This window comes from Podarcis bocagei, assembly GCF_964188305.1.
Source record: "Podarcis bocagei genome assembly, chromosome: 9".
Lineage (NCBI taxonomy): Eukaryota > Metazoa > Chordata > Lepidosauria > Squamata > Lacertidae > Podarcis > Podarcis bocagei.
In genome coordinates, this window is record NC_138134.1 from 77,253,128 (window position 1) to 77,269,130 (window position 16,003).

At 48.6% G+C, this 16,003-nt stretch overlaps 1 protein-coding gene and 2 long non-coding RNA genes across 3 annotated transcripts; 2 read left to right on the forward strand and 1 right to left on the reverse strand.

The window, feature by feature from the left end:
- The first annotated feature begins 6,846 nt into the window (after positions 1-6,846).
- On the forward strand, positions 6,847-9,073 carry LOC308594358 (uncharacterized protein). Its single transcript, XM_081207484.1, has 2 exons — positions 6,847-6,999; positions 8,637-9,073. Exons 1-2 carry the CDS (start codon positions 6,977-6,979, stop codon positions 9,025-9,027), a joined length of 414 nt encoding a protein of 137 aa, XP_081063610.1. The 5' UTR covers positions 6,847-6,976; the 3' UTR covers positions 9,028-9,073.
- Positions 9,074-9,714: 641 nt separating this feature from the next.
- Positions 9,715-10,464, reverse strand: LOC308594426. Its single transcript, XR_014011467.1, has 2 exons — positions 10,334-10,464; positions 9,715-9,900 (listed from the first exon to the last, which is right to left on the reverse strand). It is a non-coding gene; the product is annotated as an uncharacterized lncRNA (long non-coding RNA).
- Positions 10,465-10,532: 68 nt separating this feature from the next.
- Positions 10,533-15,379, forward strand: LOC308594375. Its single transcript, XR_014011400.1, has 2 exons — positions 10,533-10,690; positions 14,911-15,379. It is a non-coding gene; the product is annotated as an uncharacterized lncRNA (long non-coding RNA).
- The last annotated feature ends 624 nt before the right edge of the window (positions 15,380-16,003 follow it).

Consider the following 16,003-nt stretch of genomic DNA (forward strand, 5'->3'; position numbering starts at 1 on the left):
AATAGATAAAAGATGATAATAAATAGGTTTCTTTATGAGGCTGGGCATAGAAAACAATTGTAGGTATAGAAAAGTAGAAAAAGGAACATACCAATCGCCTCCGTAAAGCCAAACACCATTGATGAGAATCTCTTTGAAGTCCGAGCTTAAACACCAGGGACTATGCAATTCTGTAGATTTTTTCTCAGTCTTCTTCGGTCCAGACTATGTCTGTTTATTTTCCAAATCTAATTATTTTATCAAACAGATATTTCCGGCTTGTGAGTGTGACTTCGGAGAGTTCCAGCCATGCTGTGCTCTGGGAACCAGCATCCTGCTGCTTGCACCTTAGTGCCAGCTGACAATCTCGGACGGTCTGCGGGTCTACGAGACAGACCTCCCCCACCCTGGGGAGTCTGCCAGGGCTAATTACCCCCATGTTGTTGTTTAGTCGTTTAGTCGTGTCCGACTCTTTGTGACCCCCTGGACCAGAGCACGCCAGGCACTCCTGTCTTCCACTGCCTCCCGCAGTTTGGTCAAACTCATGCTGGTAGCTTCAAGAACACTGTCCCACCATCTCGTCCTCTGTCGTCCCCTTCTCCTTGCGCCCTCCATCCTTCCCAACATCAGGGTCTTTTCCAGGGAGTCTTCTCTTCTCATGAGGTGGCCAAAGTCTTGGAGCCTCAGCTTCAGAATCTGTCCTTCCAGTGAGCACTCAGGGCTGATTTCCTTCAGACTGGATAGGTTGGATCTTCTTGCATTCCATGGGACTCTCAAGAGTCTCCTCCAGCACCAGAATTCAAAAGCATCAATTTTTCGGCGATCAGCCTTCTTTATGGTCCAGCTCTCACTTCCATACATCACTACTGGGAAAACCATAGCTTTAACTATACAGACCTTTGTTGGCAAGGTGATGTCTCTGCTTTTTAAGATGCTGTCTAGGTTTGTCATTGCTTTTCTCCCAAGAAGCGGGCGTCTTTTAATTTTGTGGCTGCTGTCACCATCTGCAGTAATCATGGAGCCCAAGAAAGTAAAATCTCTCACTGCCTCCATATCTTCCCCTTCTATTTGCCAGGAGGTGATGGGCTCAGTGGCCATGATCTTAGTTTGTTTGATGTTGAGCTTCAGACCATATTTTGCGCTCTCCTCTTTCACCCTGAATTACTGCCACGGCTGAGGTCCGATTGGGTGGGAGGCAGCCGTTTCTCACCACCGGAAACAGGAAGCCAGTGGGTCTACATTGTTTTCAAACTTGTTTCAGGGTGGACAACCATTCCACTGGAGCACCTGTGGAGAACTTTTGGTTTTCTGGATATCGCTGAACTACAACTCCCATGATCCCTGGTTCTTGGCTTCCTGGGGCTGATGGGAGTTGTCGTTCAGGGATATCTGGAGGGCCAGAGGCACCCCACACCTGAATGAGAAGATTCCTTTAGAACAGGGGACCGTTGTCTATAATGCAACATTCCTGCGCACCACCTCACTCAAAGCAGGTGTGGAATGTCTTACCTGAGTGACAACCTTTCTCCTGGCTGATTGAAAGCATCTTCTTTTTCAAAAACCGAGTCAGGGGAGCACTTCCAAAAGTAGATCATGCCTCACAATGGTATGGGTTGCACAATCCCTGTCCCACGCCCATAATATTTTAAATATATTGCTTGCTGCTATTTTTCTTTAATATCTTTTTTGTGGAAAAAAAGAATCACTGCTGACCCTGTTAAGCATGGAAATGCTGGTTTCTTCCACTCTGCGATGCGCAACATCACACGAATGACCCAAAGGCAGTAATAATACGAATATTTATATATATATTTCATTTATTTATTACATTTACAACCTCACCCAGCCTCCCAAAGGACAAACTGGTGATAAAACAATAAATGCATTTTGAAAGCTAGCCTAGTACAGCTGAAGCTCGGGAAAGGGCTCAGCTTTAATGATGGCTCTTTGGAGAGGAAGGTCTTCAGTCGGTGCTGAAACGGCAACAGTGATGCTGCCTGCCTGATGTTCAAGTGGAGAGGAGTTCCAAAGGGTTCGTGCCAAGACACCAAAGGCGCAATCTCTACATTGCAGGGGACTGGTCTCCTGATAAGGTGGCATCAGCAGAAGGCTCTCACCTTCAATTTGGGCATGTTAGGGGTGAGATGATATTTTACGTATTCAGCTTCCATGCTTCATATGGCTTACAGTGGTACCTTGGTTCTCAAACGCCTTGGTACTCAAACAATGCAAAATCAGAAGTAAGTGTTCCGGTTTGCGAACTTTTTTCGGAAGCCGAACGTGCTCCGTTTTAGGTGTTACGCTTCCTATTTGAGTGCCACACTTCCGTTTTGAGTGTTACACTGAGGTCTGTCTGCTTTTGCTATTTATTTTGCATTTTTACAGTGGTACCTGTGGTTGCGAACAGGATCCGTTCTGGAGCCCCGTTCGCAATCTGAGCAGGACGCAACCCGTGTCTGCGCGGGTTGCGATTCGCCGCTTATGCGCATGCGCGTGATGCCATTTTGAGCGTCTGCGCATGCGCGAGTGGTGAAACCCGGAATTAACCCTTTACGGTACTTCCGGGTCGCCATGGGACGCAACCTGAAAATGCTCAACCTGAAGCAAACACAACATGAGGTATGACTTTATTTTTGTGGCTCTGTTTTTTTTTTTTGTGTGTGACTGTATGAAACCCAGTTCAGCTACTGATTGATTGTGTGACTGCAGTACATTGTTTATTGCTTTCATTTTATGGATCCGTGGTCTTGTCAGACAGTAAAATTCATGTTAAATTGCTGTTTTAGGGGTTGCTTTCAAAAGTCTGGAATGGATTAATCCATTTTGCATTACTTTCTATGGGAAAGCGCGCCTTGGTTTTGGAATGCTTTGGTTTGGGAACGGACTTCCGGAATGGATTAAGTTTTGAGAACCAAGGTACCACTGTGCACTAAAACAGTGTTTCCCAACCTTTTTTGGGCAAAGGCACACTTGTTTCATGAAAAAAATCTCGCGGCACACCACCATTAGAAAATGTTTAAAAAATTAACTCTGTGTCTATATTGACTATATATAAAGTAACTCTCTTTAATAGGAATCAAATAAACACAAAGAAAGTATTTTATAATTACTTTATTATGAAATAGAAAGTTGCAGAATTTATTCAGCACACAGAAAATGGCCTTTTGGGGGGTGAATGTGGATGAAGCAGGAAGAGAACTTAAAAAAAAGGCATGCATGAAATCTAGCCCCAAACACACACACGCACACTTTCCCCAAAGTGGTTGATGACGCAGGATATTTCCACATGCTTCTAAAATGCAGATTAAATAAAACGAGAGAGAGAAGTGCACGCATTCACCTGCCAGCCTCGGAGCTGTGGAATGCAGCGACATGAAGCAATCTGTGTCCTTCCAGGCGCCAGCTCAGACCTGCCGTGCTGTTTCGTTCCCCCGGCGTCGCTGCCTTCATCCAGCCGGATGCCTCTCCTGCCCAAGGGACGTGTCAGCAGCCACCCGGCGTGGGGTAGAGGCAGGACGGCCCCACTTCCTGCTGCCCACAAGGCTTTGGGGTGAGAAACGCGGAGGGGCAGGAGAGTGGAGGTTGCCTTAATTGGAAAAAGCAGGGAGGTAGGCTGGTGTGCCGTGGGAGGGAGGCGGGCGAGTCGGGCGGCGAGCACACGCGGGGCGGCGAGCGAGCTCCCTCCCACATCCCATCGCCGCTCGCTTCGGCCGGCCTACTGGGCTGTCGCAGGCGGAAGGCCTGCGCATGCGCGAGGTTTTCGCGCCTTCCTCCAGTAGGCCAGCCGAAGCGAGCGGCGATGGGATGTGGGAGGGAGCTCGCTCGCCGCCCCGCGTGTGCTCGCCGCCGCCGCCCCGCCTCTCGCCGCCCGACTCGCCCGCCTCCCTCCCACGGCACACCAGTCAACGTCTCGCGGCACACTAGTGTGCCGCGGAACACCGGTTGGGAAACACTGCACTAAAATCAGTACACTGGACCTATCCTGTGTTATGTACTGAGTTGAATAGGATCCAAAAGGCAGCAGTCTGATTGGTCCACAGGAGCCACCCAATCCAGCTCCAGGTGGAAGTGAATCCACAACCTGATTGGCCTACAGGTGAATCCCAGAATTAGCCAATCATGTGGGGCCCATTGTGTAAATAATGTATATAAAGCAGACATTCTGGGGGAACTTCCATGAGCTGAATAAAGAGCATGAAATCCACTCTCGACTTTGAGTATATTTCATCCTGGTAGCCAGAGGTGCCAGCTTGCAAGGGCGATGGGTGGGTGGGTGGCAATGTTGCACACATAACATTGGGAGGAGCGGGGTGGAGCCAAGGTTTCAGAGACGTGGTTGAGTCAGATGCCGGGGAAGAGTCTGACATGGGAGATAAGAGAATGCAATCACAGTTAGAGCAAGAATGGGTTAGTTTGGCCCCGCTTTCTCCAGAGTTCCCAGTCGCAGACAGACAAGCAGCCTCAGAAGGGGAGGAAACAGACAGCCTTGAGGGGCTTGCTATGCAACCAGAAGGGAGGCAGCATGTGGAGGACTCCTCATTTGAGAGTGGAGGAGAAGTCCACCGCCCCTCTCCTCGTTCTAGGAGGGCTGAAAGGGTAATTACAACAGAAGTGCAAAAGAGAGGAAGACAGGGTGTTGGCACTCTCTGTGTTGCAGCAGGGGTGGAGATTCAGAGTGACCAACTCGTGACCAAACGCTGGGTGGCCTGGTGCTGCTCTCTGCGTGTAAATTGTAAATAAACGTACCATAAAACTGCCAGAGGCTCATTAGTTCTTGTTGGCCTTGCTCGTGTTGGCCTGAGATCCAGACACAAACATGGCGGCTGCATGGCTTCAATGGCTGGTGACTTCACCACCACCTCTTGGCACTGTCTCTTTCCCCTCCAAGGCAGAGGAGAAGGAGCCAGCCACCAGACCTGTGCTCCAGTCGGCTCCTTGCTCCCCCCCTCCATAAATGTTTTTATTAGCAATTTCAACATAACAACATATCAAAACATATCATATTAATTATTTTCTCCCCTTTCCCCCCCAAACCCTCCCTTCCCTCTTCCAAAGACTTCCCTCAGCTCCTCTCTCTGATTTCTCAGCACATATTATTCTCTGCATACTGTAACATTGTATAAATCTTTACATTATCTGTCTACCATGTTATTAATCAACAAATTTGTGTATGTTTATTCAAAACCTGCCAAGGAGTCCAATTCATTTTTTTGTCTTTTTAAGTAACTTGTGAAAAGTTCCCATTCTGCTTTAAAGTCACAGCTGTCCTTATCTCACAGTTTGTATGTCAGTTTAGCCAATTCTGTGTAGTTCATAAATTTCTCTCGCCGCTGTTCTTTTTTCGGGGTTTCCTCATTCTTCCATCCTTGTGCTATCAAGACTCTTGCTGCTGTTGTTGCATAGATAAATAAATTCTTTGTTTTCCTTGGCAGGTCTTGTCCTACAATCCCTAACAAAAATGCTTCTGGTTTTTTAACAAATGTCATTTTAAACATTTTCTTCAATTCATTATATATCATTCCGCCCCCCCCCCTTTAACTTCTCTACATTCCCACCACATATGATAAAAAGTCCCGTCTTTTTCTTTACACTTCCAACATGTATTTGACCCGTGCTTTTTGGATACCACCACCACCACCATGTATTATTTTTTTTATAAAATATTAATATTATGCAAAAAATTACACATAAAGAGAAAACAAACAAAAACTAACAAACACAAGCTAGCGAGAAAGTTAACAAAAAAGCAACCTGGAAAAAAGGAGAAAAAAAGAAAAAAGAAAAAAGAAAAGAAAATGATACAAAATACAAAAACCAGATAACTAAGAAATAGGAAAAAGAAGAGGGAAAAAATATTTTAAAAAAGAATAAATCCATTTTTCAGTATCTTTAAGCTCATTTGCTTATTTCCTTGACCTCCTCACACCTCCCCTTTTGTATTCCCGTTTTCAAATTCTTTTCAGCAAATCCTTACCCTCTTTCATTTATCTTTACTCTGTATCTTAACCTATTATAACTATATATTTTCATCCGTATAACTATCTATATTTACCTATTCTTATTAACCTTATTACCAAAACCACTTCTTTTCAGCCCAACATCATTTTAACATTCATTAATTTTACAGTATTTCTGCCACCACCACCATGTATTATTTACACCCAGCCCATCTGGGTGGCTTCTAACAGAATTAATGATAATAATAATAATAATAATAATAATAATAATAATAATAATAATAATAGGAAAAAACATCAGACATTAAAAGCTTCCCTAAACAGGGCTGCCTTTAGCTGTCTTCTAAAAGTCAGATAGTTGTTTATTTCCTTGACATCTGATGGGTGTTCCACAAGGAGGGCACCACTACCAAGAAGGCCCTCTGCCTGGTTCCCTGTAGCTTCACTTCTTGCAGTGAGGAAACTGCCAGAAGGCCCTCGGAGCTGGACCTCAGTGTCCGGGCTGAACGATGGGGGTGGAGACACTCCTTCAGGTATACTGGGCCAAAGCCGTTTTGGGGTGGGGAGCATCCCCTAGCCCAAAATGAAGGGGATCTCAGAATGGGCTCGACCCCCAGGAGTTGGTACCCCTGCTGGTACAGGGAACCAGGGAACAGGGAACCAGTGCAATTCTTTCACCAGCAAGGGAATGTGGTAGAACATATGGAAAACAGGGACACTTAGAGGGTCTGTGAATGGGTCTCACTCTGTATATGGCAGCTTCCTGTGATCCTGTGCCTTTGATCTAACTGGGTGAAGGAGCTGAGATGCTTCCACCACCTGGCCCCTTTTAGCCAGCCTCTGGGCTACCCAACCTAATTTATGACATCAGCGCCAGGTGATGTGGTCATCAGCTTGCTTGTCCCACCGGGATAATGGACCTTGCAGAGGCCACAAGAGCTGTTTGGCTGGCAAGAGCTGGAGCCCAGCTGAGAGGGGAAAGATCTGGATGAAGGAATGAAGACAGGCTGCGTGTGGGAGGACAACACCCAGGGATAGAAATGGCTCGTTCAGAAGGCAGTCGGTGAGTAGGAGATTGCCGCGGTGCCTCTGTATGTGGAGCTCTTAGGGTGATTCTCAGTGGGCAAATCCCAACACAAGGACTCATAGATTCCAACAGATGACTGGAGCCAGATGAATGCCAACAAAGTAGAGTGGCCTAGTTTATGTACAATCCCTGTATCACCTAAACAGGTGAACACGAGGCATGCTCAGAGTCCAAGGACACAGTGCGGCCAGGCCAAAATACCTCTCTTGGGCTTGCCAATCAGAAAGTTCAGTGGTTCGAATCCCCACAACAGGGTGAGCTCCCATTCCTCTGTCCCAGCTCCTGCAAACCTAGCAGTTCGAAAGCACACCAGTGCAAGTAGATAAATAGGTACCACTGTGGCAGGAAGGTAAACAGCGTTTCTGTGTGCTCTGGCTTCCATCACTGTGTCCCTTTGCGCCAGAAGCGGTTTAGTCCTGCTGGCCACATGACCCGGAAAGCTGTCTGTGGACAAATGCCAGCTCCCTCAGCCTGAAAGCGAGATGAGCGCCACAACTCCATAGTTGCCTTTGGCTTAACCATCCAGGGGTCCTTTACCTTTTTTGTGTGATGAATGTGGCCTGGGAGAGCTTTGAGGGCCAGCTGGAGAGGGCTGCATAATGTCTATGGAAGATCCGTTCCTCGATCCAGACCAGGATTCCGGAATACTTAGCCTGGGGAGCTAAATTCAGCCTCCTAGGACTGAGATTTCTCACTTCTGGTTTATACATACCCTCCAACATTCCTCAGATGAAAATAGGGATGTCCTATTCAACAGCAGCAGCAACAACAACAATTGTATTATTTATATCCCGCCCATCTGATTGGGTTTCCCCAGCCACTCTGGGCGGCTTCCAACATATATAAAAACTTATTAAAATTAAACATTAAAAACCTTCCCTGTACAGGGCTGCATTCATATGTCTTCTAAAGGTTGTATAGTTACTTACCTCCTTGGCTCGGGGGTCACATAACTCCAGACCCTCTAACATTTCTCCAATGAAAATAGGGATGTCCTAAGGTAACCTAGGGACGTGGGTGGTGCTGTGGTCTAAACCACTGAGCCTCTTGGGCTTGCTGATCAGAAGGTTGGCGGTTTGAATCCCCGCAACAGGGTGAGCTCCCGTTTTGAGTATTTTGCTTCTAGTTTGAGTGTCACACGTCCTTTTTGGGTGTTACACTGAGGTCTATCTGTTTTTGCCATTTATTTTGCGTTTTTGTTTTTGCGGCTCTCTTTTGTTGGTTTTTGTGACTGTGTGGAACCCAGTCCAGCTACCGATTGATTGATTGATTGTGTGACTGCCGCTCATTGCTTATTGCTTTCATTTTATGGATCAGTGGTCTCATCAGATAGTAAAATCCATGTTAAATTGCTGTTTTAGGGGTTGTTTTTAGAAGTCTGGGATGGATTAATCCATTTTGCATTACTTTCTATGGGAAAGCACACCTTGGTTTTGGAATGCTTTGGTTTTGGAACGGACTTCCAGGACGGATTAAGTTTGTGGACCAAGGTGCCACTGTAATTCACAATCCATTCCTTCTGTTTTGTTCCCTGTCGGCTGTTGCTTTATCACATACCCTCAAAGAGCAAACGAGGTCACGCGTTCCCTTGCCTCCTTTTCTGCCCCCTCTAGGCTGAATGTGTCACCCGAGGAGAAGGCCCCTCTGTCTGCGAGGTCGAAGACCTTCCTCGGCCTGCGTTCCATCGCAAGCAAGATCCTGGGGGCCCTGGAGCAGACGCTGCTCATCTTGGCCGTGCTGGTCTACAGCATCTTCCTGGCGGAGATCATGTTCCACGTTGTCGTCTCCCTCTCCATCCCACTCGCTGTCTTGCATGACCGCATGGTCCCTGCTTCCCTGGTCTTCATGGATGCCTTGGCTCCCGCCACAGAAGTCTTCTACAACGAAGTGCTTGGGGCCCTTCTGATTTTCCTGGGTGCCTTGCTGCTGCCGCTGACCGCCGGCTGCTGCCTGCACCTCTTCCTGCTCCCCAGCTATTTCAGGCTGCTGCGGCTGGCCTGGTGAAGATGGCGGTCCTGAGAATCCAGCTCAATACAAGCAACATGAACCAGCCGCGTGGTCTGAGCTCCTGCTTGCGTGGCGAGTTCCGCCACCCCCCCAGTGGAAATAATGACACATGACATGATTATTAAGGTTAATGGGCTAAATAAGGCCACAACTTTATTGGTTACAGGGGATGAGCGGTATTGGCTTAGGCATTGGTCCTAACCGACTATATCCAGCTTCAGCCCGTCCGCTTGAAGTCTGGGAAGGGTTAACCACCAGTAGGGGGAGCCCTGCTGATGCACATCAACTAGGAACTCCCCCAGGGTCACTGCTATGGGGCGTGCGTGCCTTAGGCCCTCACCTCCCCAGGCTTCAGACAGGGCCACGCCCCCCGGAATCCATTAACGGACATTAACGGGGCAGGTGATGGCGCTACCTCCCCTTTTCCACCTACAGAACAATACCAATGCCTAATCGCCAATACCAAGAAAGTTGTGACGGTTTGCTACCAGGTAGGCGAAAACCAGGGATGCGGGTGGTGCTGTGGGTTAAACCACAGAGCCTAGGACTTGCTGATCAGAAGGTTGCAGGCTGCTAAAGCTTTTGTCCTGTTTAACCCACTTGCAAAGCACCCTCCTCTCTCTATTCCTCTTGCAACGAACAGACTACACACTGCTAAATAAGTTTAAACGCTTTACTTACAAATTCAAATGTCAGATTCATGCATTTATTCAAGCAGCAGCAAGGAGAACACAGGCAGAATACTCTTGAATAGGAAATACAGCAACATAGCTTCAAACACATGCTCTGAGCTTGCAGCTTGCTTAGACACATCTTCCATGGTCAGTTACATGTTGTGGAGATAGAGGGAAGAGAAGGTTTCACTTCCACCTACGGTACATTGGAGAAGATGGGGTTGACCTAGCTGTGTCTAGGAATTTCACTCCGTGGTCTTAACCCCTTCATGCACTAACTAGTCTCGTACTTAGTTATGTTTGACTGCAATTTACCCAAAACAGTAGGATGGACATTCAACAATGCCTGTTGCTCAACAGTGCAACAGGCTGCCTCAAAAGATAGTGGACTCTCTGTTTCATTAGGGGCCTTTACAAACAGAGGCTGAATGCGTCAGGAATTAGGGATTAGCAGATTTCCTACAACAATCACCAGGAAACCATGCTCATGTTGGGACAACTTGGAACTGTATTGGCCTTTTGTGCCTCAGAATCACACAGTTGGCTCAAGAATGCAGCCATGCTGACTTTGAATCTTCTCAGGTTGGGTGGCATCTCTCTGAAGGGCCGGCGACCCACATGAGACTTACCACCAAAGCCTAAACCATTGAACACCCATGTCCAGTGGCTTTTAGCACCATCTCAAACAGCAGTGACAATGCTCTGCTGGACTTGCCTCCCAGTGCCCTTTCCTCACTTCCTGCCAGCCTGGAGTCAGCTGGGCCTTCCAATAAGACCACACCCATTTGTGACATCACCGGAAGGAAGCATGACAGGGTGACAGAGGTGCCATGCTCACACAGCCCTGGCAGGGGCCCAAGGCTGTTGAGGAACCATGGCAGGAGAGAGGGCTCCACTCATTTGGAAGACGGACAGAGGTCGGGCGTGAGGTCAGGCAGGCAGGCCAATGGGACAGCAGGCAAGGTGCAGATGGTGTGAGGAACAAGGTGGGTCCACTTCACTGCATCGGGCAAGTCAGGTTAGAAGCAGGAAGGATCCCTCTCACCTGTTTGCCTTTTGCTCTCTAGCATTGTTGCCACTCCCCGGTCCCCGAGTCCTGGGACTTCACAGAGTAGTAGTAGTAGTAGTAATAATAATAATAATAATAATTGTAGGGATAATAATAATTGTAGGGATGATCGCTGGGTGCGGAGCACACTCCCTGCCCACAGGCAGCCTCAGTTGTGTGCATGCGTGACCTTGGGGTGTGGGGCACACTCCCCCTCACAGATAAAGCCACAGCTTTCTGAACATCTTGCCCTCTGTCTAACCTTTTGCAGTCTCAGTAGTCTGTGGTGTCCTGTCTGTAACCTTTGTCTCTGAGACCTTTGTCTCAGGTGGAAACAGGTGCCAAAATAGCTTTGTACCACTCCACGATCTCGGGACTGGCAGACTTGTAAAGGCCACAGCCCAAAATGTATCTGCCTGGGTTTGCATATTGTGTCAATAAAAGGAGCCTCCACAGAGCTGGCCGGCAGCTTGCTTGCAGCTCACCTGCGTGCAGCTCACCTGCATTATCAACTCCTGCCTCATGTCCTTCACTTCAATAATAATAATAAATTTTATTTATACCCCGACCTCCCCAGCCAGAGCCAGGCTCACCAATAAAATCACAGTAAAAACATAATAGGGGAAAAAGAGGGGGGGAAACCCCCAATTTAAAATACAGGTTAAAATGCAATTTAAAATGCAGTCTCAATTTAAAGTAGCTGATAAATCAAGACCATAAGGGGAGGGAAACATAAGGGTCAGACTGAGTCCAAACCAAAGGCCAGGCAGAACAGCTCTGTCTTGCAGGCCCTGCGGAAAGATGTCAAGTCCTTCAGGGCCCTAGTCTCTTGTGACAGAGCGTTCCACCAGATCGGGGCCAGTGCTGAAAAGGCCCTGGACCTAGTTGAAACCAATCTAACCACCTTGCAACTTGGGACCTCCAAAATGTTGTCATTTGTGGACCTTAAGGTCCTCCACGGGGCATACCAGGAGAGGCGGTCCCGTAGGTACATGGGTCCTAGGCCACATAGGACTTTAAAGGTCAAAACCTTTAGCCATAGCATTGTAGGTACTCCCAGGAGCCATCTAGTCCAAACCCCTGCAGTGCAGGAATCCCAGCTGAAGAACTCCTGACAAATGGCCACTTTCCCCTGCGGTTTAGCACTGAATTGGAACAAATGGCCGTTGAGTGGACGAGCCCTTTCAGAAAGTTGGCTTGACTCAAAGAATCAGGCAGGAGATGCCTTGCCCAGTGCTTGTTATTATTACCTGGTTTGGGGAATCTTCTCTATCTGGCTAAATTACTGCCTGGGAGACAGGTGTGGAGAACCTTTGGCACCTGCAGAGGTAGCTGACCCACACCTCCAGGTGTTGCTAAGCTCATCTCTAAACTACAACTCTAAACACATTGGGGATGATGGGAGTTGTAGTTCAGCAACATCTGTTTGGCCAGAGTCTCCCCACCCCTGCCTCGCAGGTTCTCGAGCAGAGATACACAATCTCTCCTTCCTCATAGGCTTTTAAGCAGAGGTTGGATGGTCATCTATCATGAATGCTTCAGTTGAGATTCCTGCATTGCAGGGGGTTGGACTAGATGACCCCCAGGTCCCTTCCAGCTCTGCAATTCTATGATTCCATGAATAATGATCAGAAAGAAAAGGGGAGGCGATGAAGGACTGGAGATTTATGGCTTTTCAGTGGTGGTGATGAACCAAGGACTTATTGGAAGAGGTGTCGTGATCAGGGGGCGAATAAAGGCGTCATGACACCTGGGGCTGGGTGTCGCTACATAGGGTACATATGCGGCGCCGCTATGTACGACGCATGCGTTGTACGTAGTGATGCTGCACATGAGCTGTACATAGCGGTTTGCGGGCACCGGCGCTCCAGTGCCGTATGGACGGTGCTAGGATCCTCTGCTTGCAGCTGTAGCAGTAAAGGAGGCCGCTGGAGCACCGCCGCCAGCAGACCGCTATGTACAGCGCATGTGCATCGTCGTTTGTACAACGCATGCATGCGATGCCGCACATGTGCTGTATGTAGCAGTTTGCTGCCAGCGTTGGGATCCTGTGCTTGCGAATGCAGCCGTGAACAGAGGATCCTCCATATGTGGCTGGGGTGGCGTGATTGTTGCTTGCGCCGCCACGAGCCCCCGTGGCATGCCTTCTTGTCACCCCCCCCAAACATAGCACCTGGGGCGCACTGCCCCCCGCCCCCTGTTGCGATGCCACTGGTCGTGATCTGGGGTCATAGGGGGTTGAAGACCCACTCCTGTTTCTACAGCAGGGTTCCCAATTCCAAGGTTCTAGAGCCACCCATTCAGCAAGAAAGGGGATTTTCTTTAGCCACTGAGAGGAAGCCTTCTCACCCCTTGTGCTGATGGGAGCCAATCAGAGTGGAAGGAGGGGAGTCAGCCACTGAGGATTGGCTCCTAGGGTCACGCTGGAGAAAGTGTTTGGGAAGAACATTGCTGAGTTGTTTTTCTGTATGCTGCAAAGCCACAGTGGCGTAGCATGGGTTGTCAGCACCCGGGGCAAGGCAAGTAATTTGCACCCCCTAACCCGTGGATTTGCGCTCCCTAACCCTAACCCCCAGATGTTGCGCCCGGTGCGGCCGGCCCCCCCTGCACCCCCCACCCTACGCCACTGCAAAGCCAAGTACTGAGGAACACTGAAAACACAAGGTGCTTCCATTTCAAGAAAAACGGTGCTCAAGTTCTGCTACGTATAGTGGAATTTCAAGGGAAATACAAGTCTATTAGGAAAAAAGAGATTGGAGCGCTCCAAATCATATGTCCATGTACATGCATGGAAAATAGTGGCTCTAGCTGAAAGGCAACATGTGGAAAGGCAACATCTGCAGAGGTGGTTGCAGTGCATCCCTAATTATCATTATTGTATAATTATGAGATATGGGTACGATCTTAGAAGCTCGTATAATTTTAGAAGGGGATGTGGCTGTGGCTATAAAGTAGAGGAACCTTTCGTTCCTGAACTTACCACTGCTCTAGTGCTTATTGGTTGCAAATGTTTGGAAATCTGTAACGTCATTGTATACAAGTATAGAGACTGATACAGGCCACAGGATTCAGTATCCAGAGAATTCCAGAATCAAGGCATGTTTAAATCCTAGGTGGAATCTACATGCATATAAAAACCGTTCTGAAAATGCTTTTCAAAATAACAATAATATTGAATTTCCCTCCAGTAGCACCTTAAAGACCAACTAAGTTAGTTCTTGGTATGAGCTTTTGTGTGCAAGCACACTTCTTCAGATACACTGAAACAAAAGTTGCCAGATCCTTCTATATAGTGAGAAGGTGGCAGATCTGCCAATCTCCCATTCCCACCACCCTTCTGAGTAATACCCCTCCCCACCTTCTCACTATATAGAAGGATCTGGCAACTTCTGTTTCAGTGTATCTGAAGAAGTGTGCATGCACACGAAAGCTTATACCAAGAACTAACTTAGTTGGTCTTTAAGGTGCTACTGGAAGGAATTTTTTTATTTTGACTATGGCAGACCAACACGGCTACCTATCTGTAATTGAATTTCTCATAAGGCTCACTATCACCATCTAGTGCCACATTGCATATTGCACTTAAAGCACACCTGAAACATTTTATATGCAGCTGTATAGCTGAGGGACGCGGGTGGCGCTGTGGGTAAAACCTCAGCGCCTAGGACTTGCCAATCGCATGGTCGGCGGTTCCAATCCCCACGGCGGGGTGAGCTCCCGTCTTTCGGTCCCAGCTCCTGCCCACCTAGCAGTTCGAAAGCACCCTTAAGTACAAGTAGATAAATAGGTACCGCTTTATAGCGGGAAGGTAAACAGTGTTTCCGTGTGCTGCGCTGGTGCAGGCTCGCCAGAGCAGCTTCGTCACGCTGGCCACGTGACCCGGAAGTGTCTCCGGACAGCGCTGGCCCCTGGCCTCTTAAGTGAGATGGGCGCACAACCCTAGAGTCGGACACGACTGGCCTGTACGGGCAGGGGTACCTTTACCTTTACCTAGCTGAGTCCCTACCCTTCATTTTGTTTAGAATTTCAGGATGGCGTCCAATCAGTTATATCACCGCAAAATGTAGACACGGCGGGAAGCGGATGGGCAACTGTCTTTCCTCCAACCCATGTTTCGTGCTCCCATGATCCTCCAGTCCTCTCTCTCCTCCCTTGCAGGGACAGTGCCACAGCTGAGGAGTCTCCACAGCCAACTGCCCACACCAAGTGAGCTCCCAGGCAGACCCTTTGGCAGAGCATGGCCCTCCGCATCACTGTGAGAGGCATCTTCCGCTGCTTCCGGAAGCTTCTCTCCATCATCTTCACGCTCCTCTTCTGCGACCTCCTCCTCCGCATAAGCTTCGTCCTCCTCTTCTTCCTCCTCCTCCCCTTCTTCATCATCTACGACCATGTGATCCCTTCCATCGTCTTGTTCGCCAGGTCGACTCGGCCCATCTTGGACACCTTCTTCGGGCGGCTGCTTCCCTCGCTCTTCGCCTTTGTCCTCTCCCTGGTCCCTCCCATCCTCATCTTCTTCTTCACAAAGAGGATCCTAATACCGGTCTCCATCAAAATCTTCCAGCTCACATGGTAAACGGCCCTCCTGGCCGAACTTCTCCGAATAAAACAGTCCTAAGTTATAACCTCACGATGGATCTCCTTTCCCGTTGAGATTGCAGGGTGCTGAGGAGGCAAAGGGAGATTCGTGTATCGCCTTGCGAGCTCTGAAATGTCAGGGATTGGATCCAAAAGGCCCCACAGCTATGAGAAGAAAGAGTTGCACATTTTGGGGCTGGGAGCTCAGGCAGAGCGACTGAGGGGGGCTGAGGGGGACGTGATTGGCATGATCCAGGCACCAAACCGGGCAGCACTGGGTCTGAAGGGCACCCGAGCCAGCAAGCACCTCGCAGGCGCCCTCCAGCTGGAAGGCAGCTGGGAGGATGGCGGTTCGGGTGCCCCGCAAGCCCAGCGCCAGGGGGCAGGAATGTGCCTGCTCCATCCTTCTTGGCTGCCAGAGGGTGGCTGGGGGAGGGGAACGCAGCAGTTCAGGGGCATTGTGAGCCAGGCCCTGCGGTGTTTTTGTGAGCAGCGCATAATAATAATAATAATAATAATAATAATAATAATAATAATAACAACAACAACAATTTATTATTTGTACCCTGCCCATCTGGCTGGATTTCCCCAGCCACTCAGGGCGACTTCCAACAAAGATTAAAAGTACATTAATGTCACACATTAAAAACTTCCCTGAACAGGGCTGCCTTCAGAT

Excerpts from the sequence above, each read along its gene's own strand:
- LOC308594358 (XM_081207484.1), top strand. The coding sequence starts at position 6,977 with ATGGCTCGTTCAGAAGGCAGTCG. Across the intron at positions 7,000-8,636 it reads GCTCGTTCAGAAGGCAGTCG|GCTGAATGTGTCACCCGAGG; the intron begins GTGAGTAGGAGA and ends TGCCCCCTCTAG.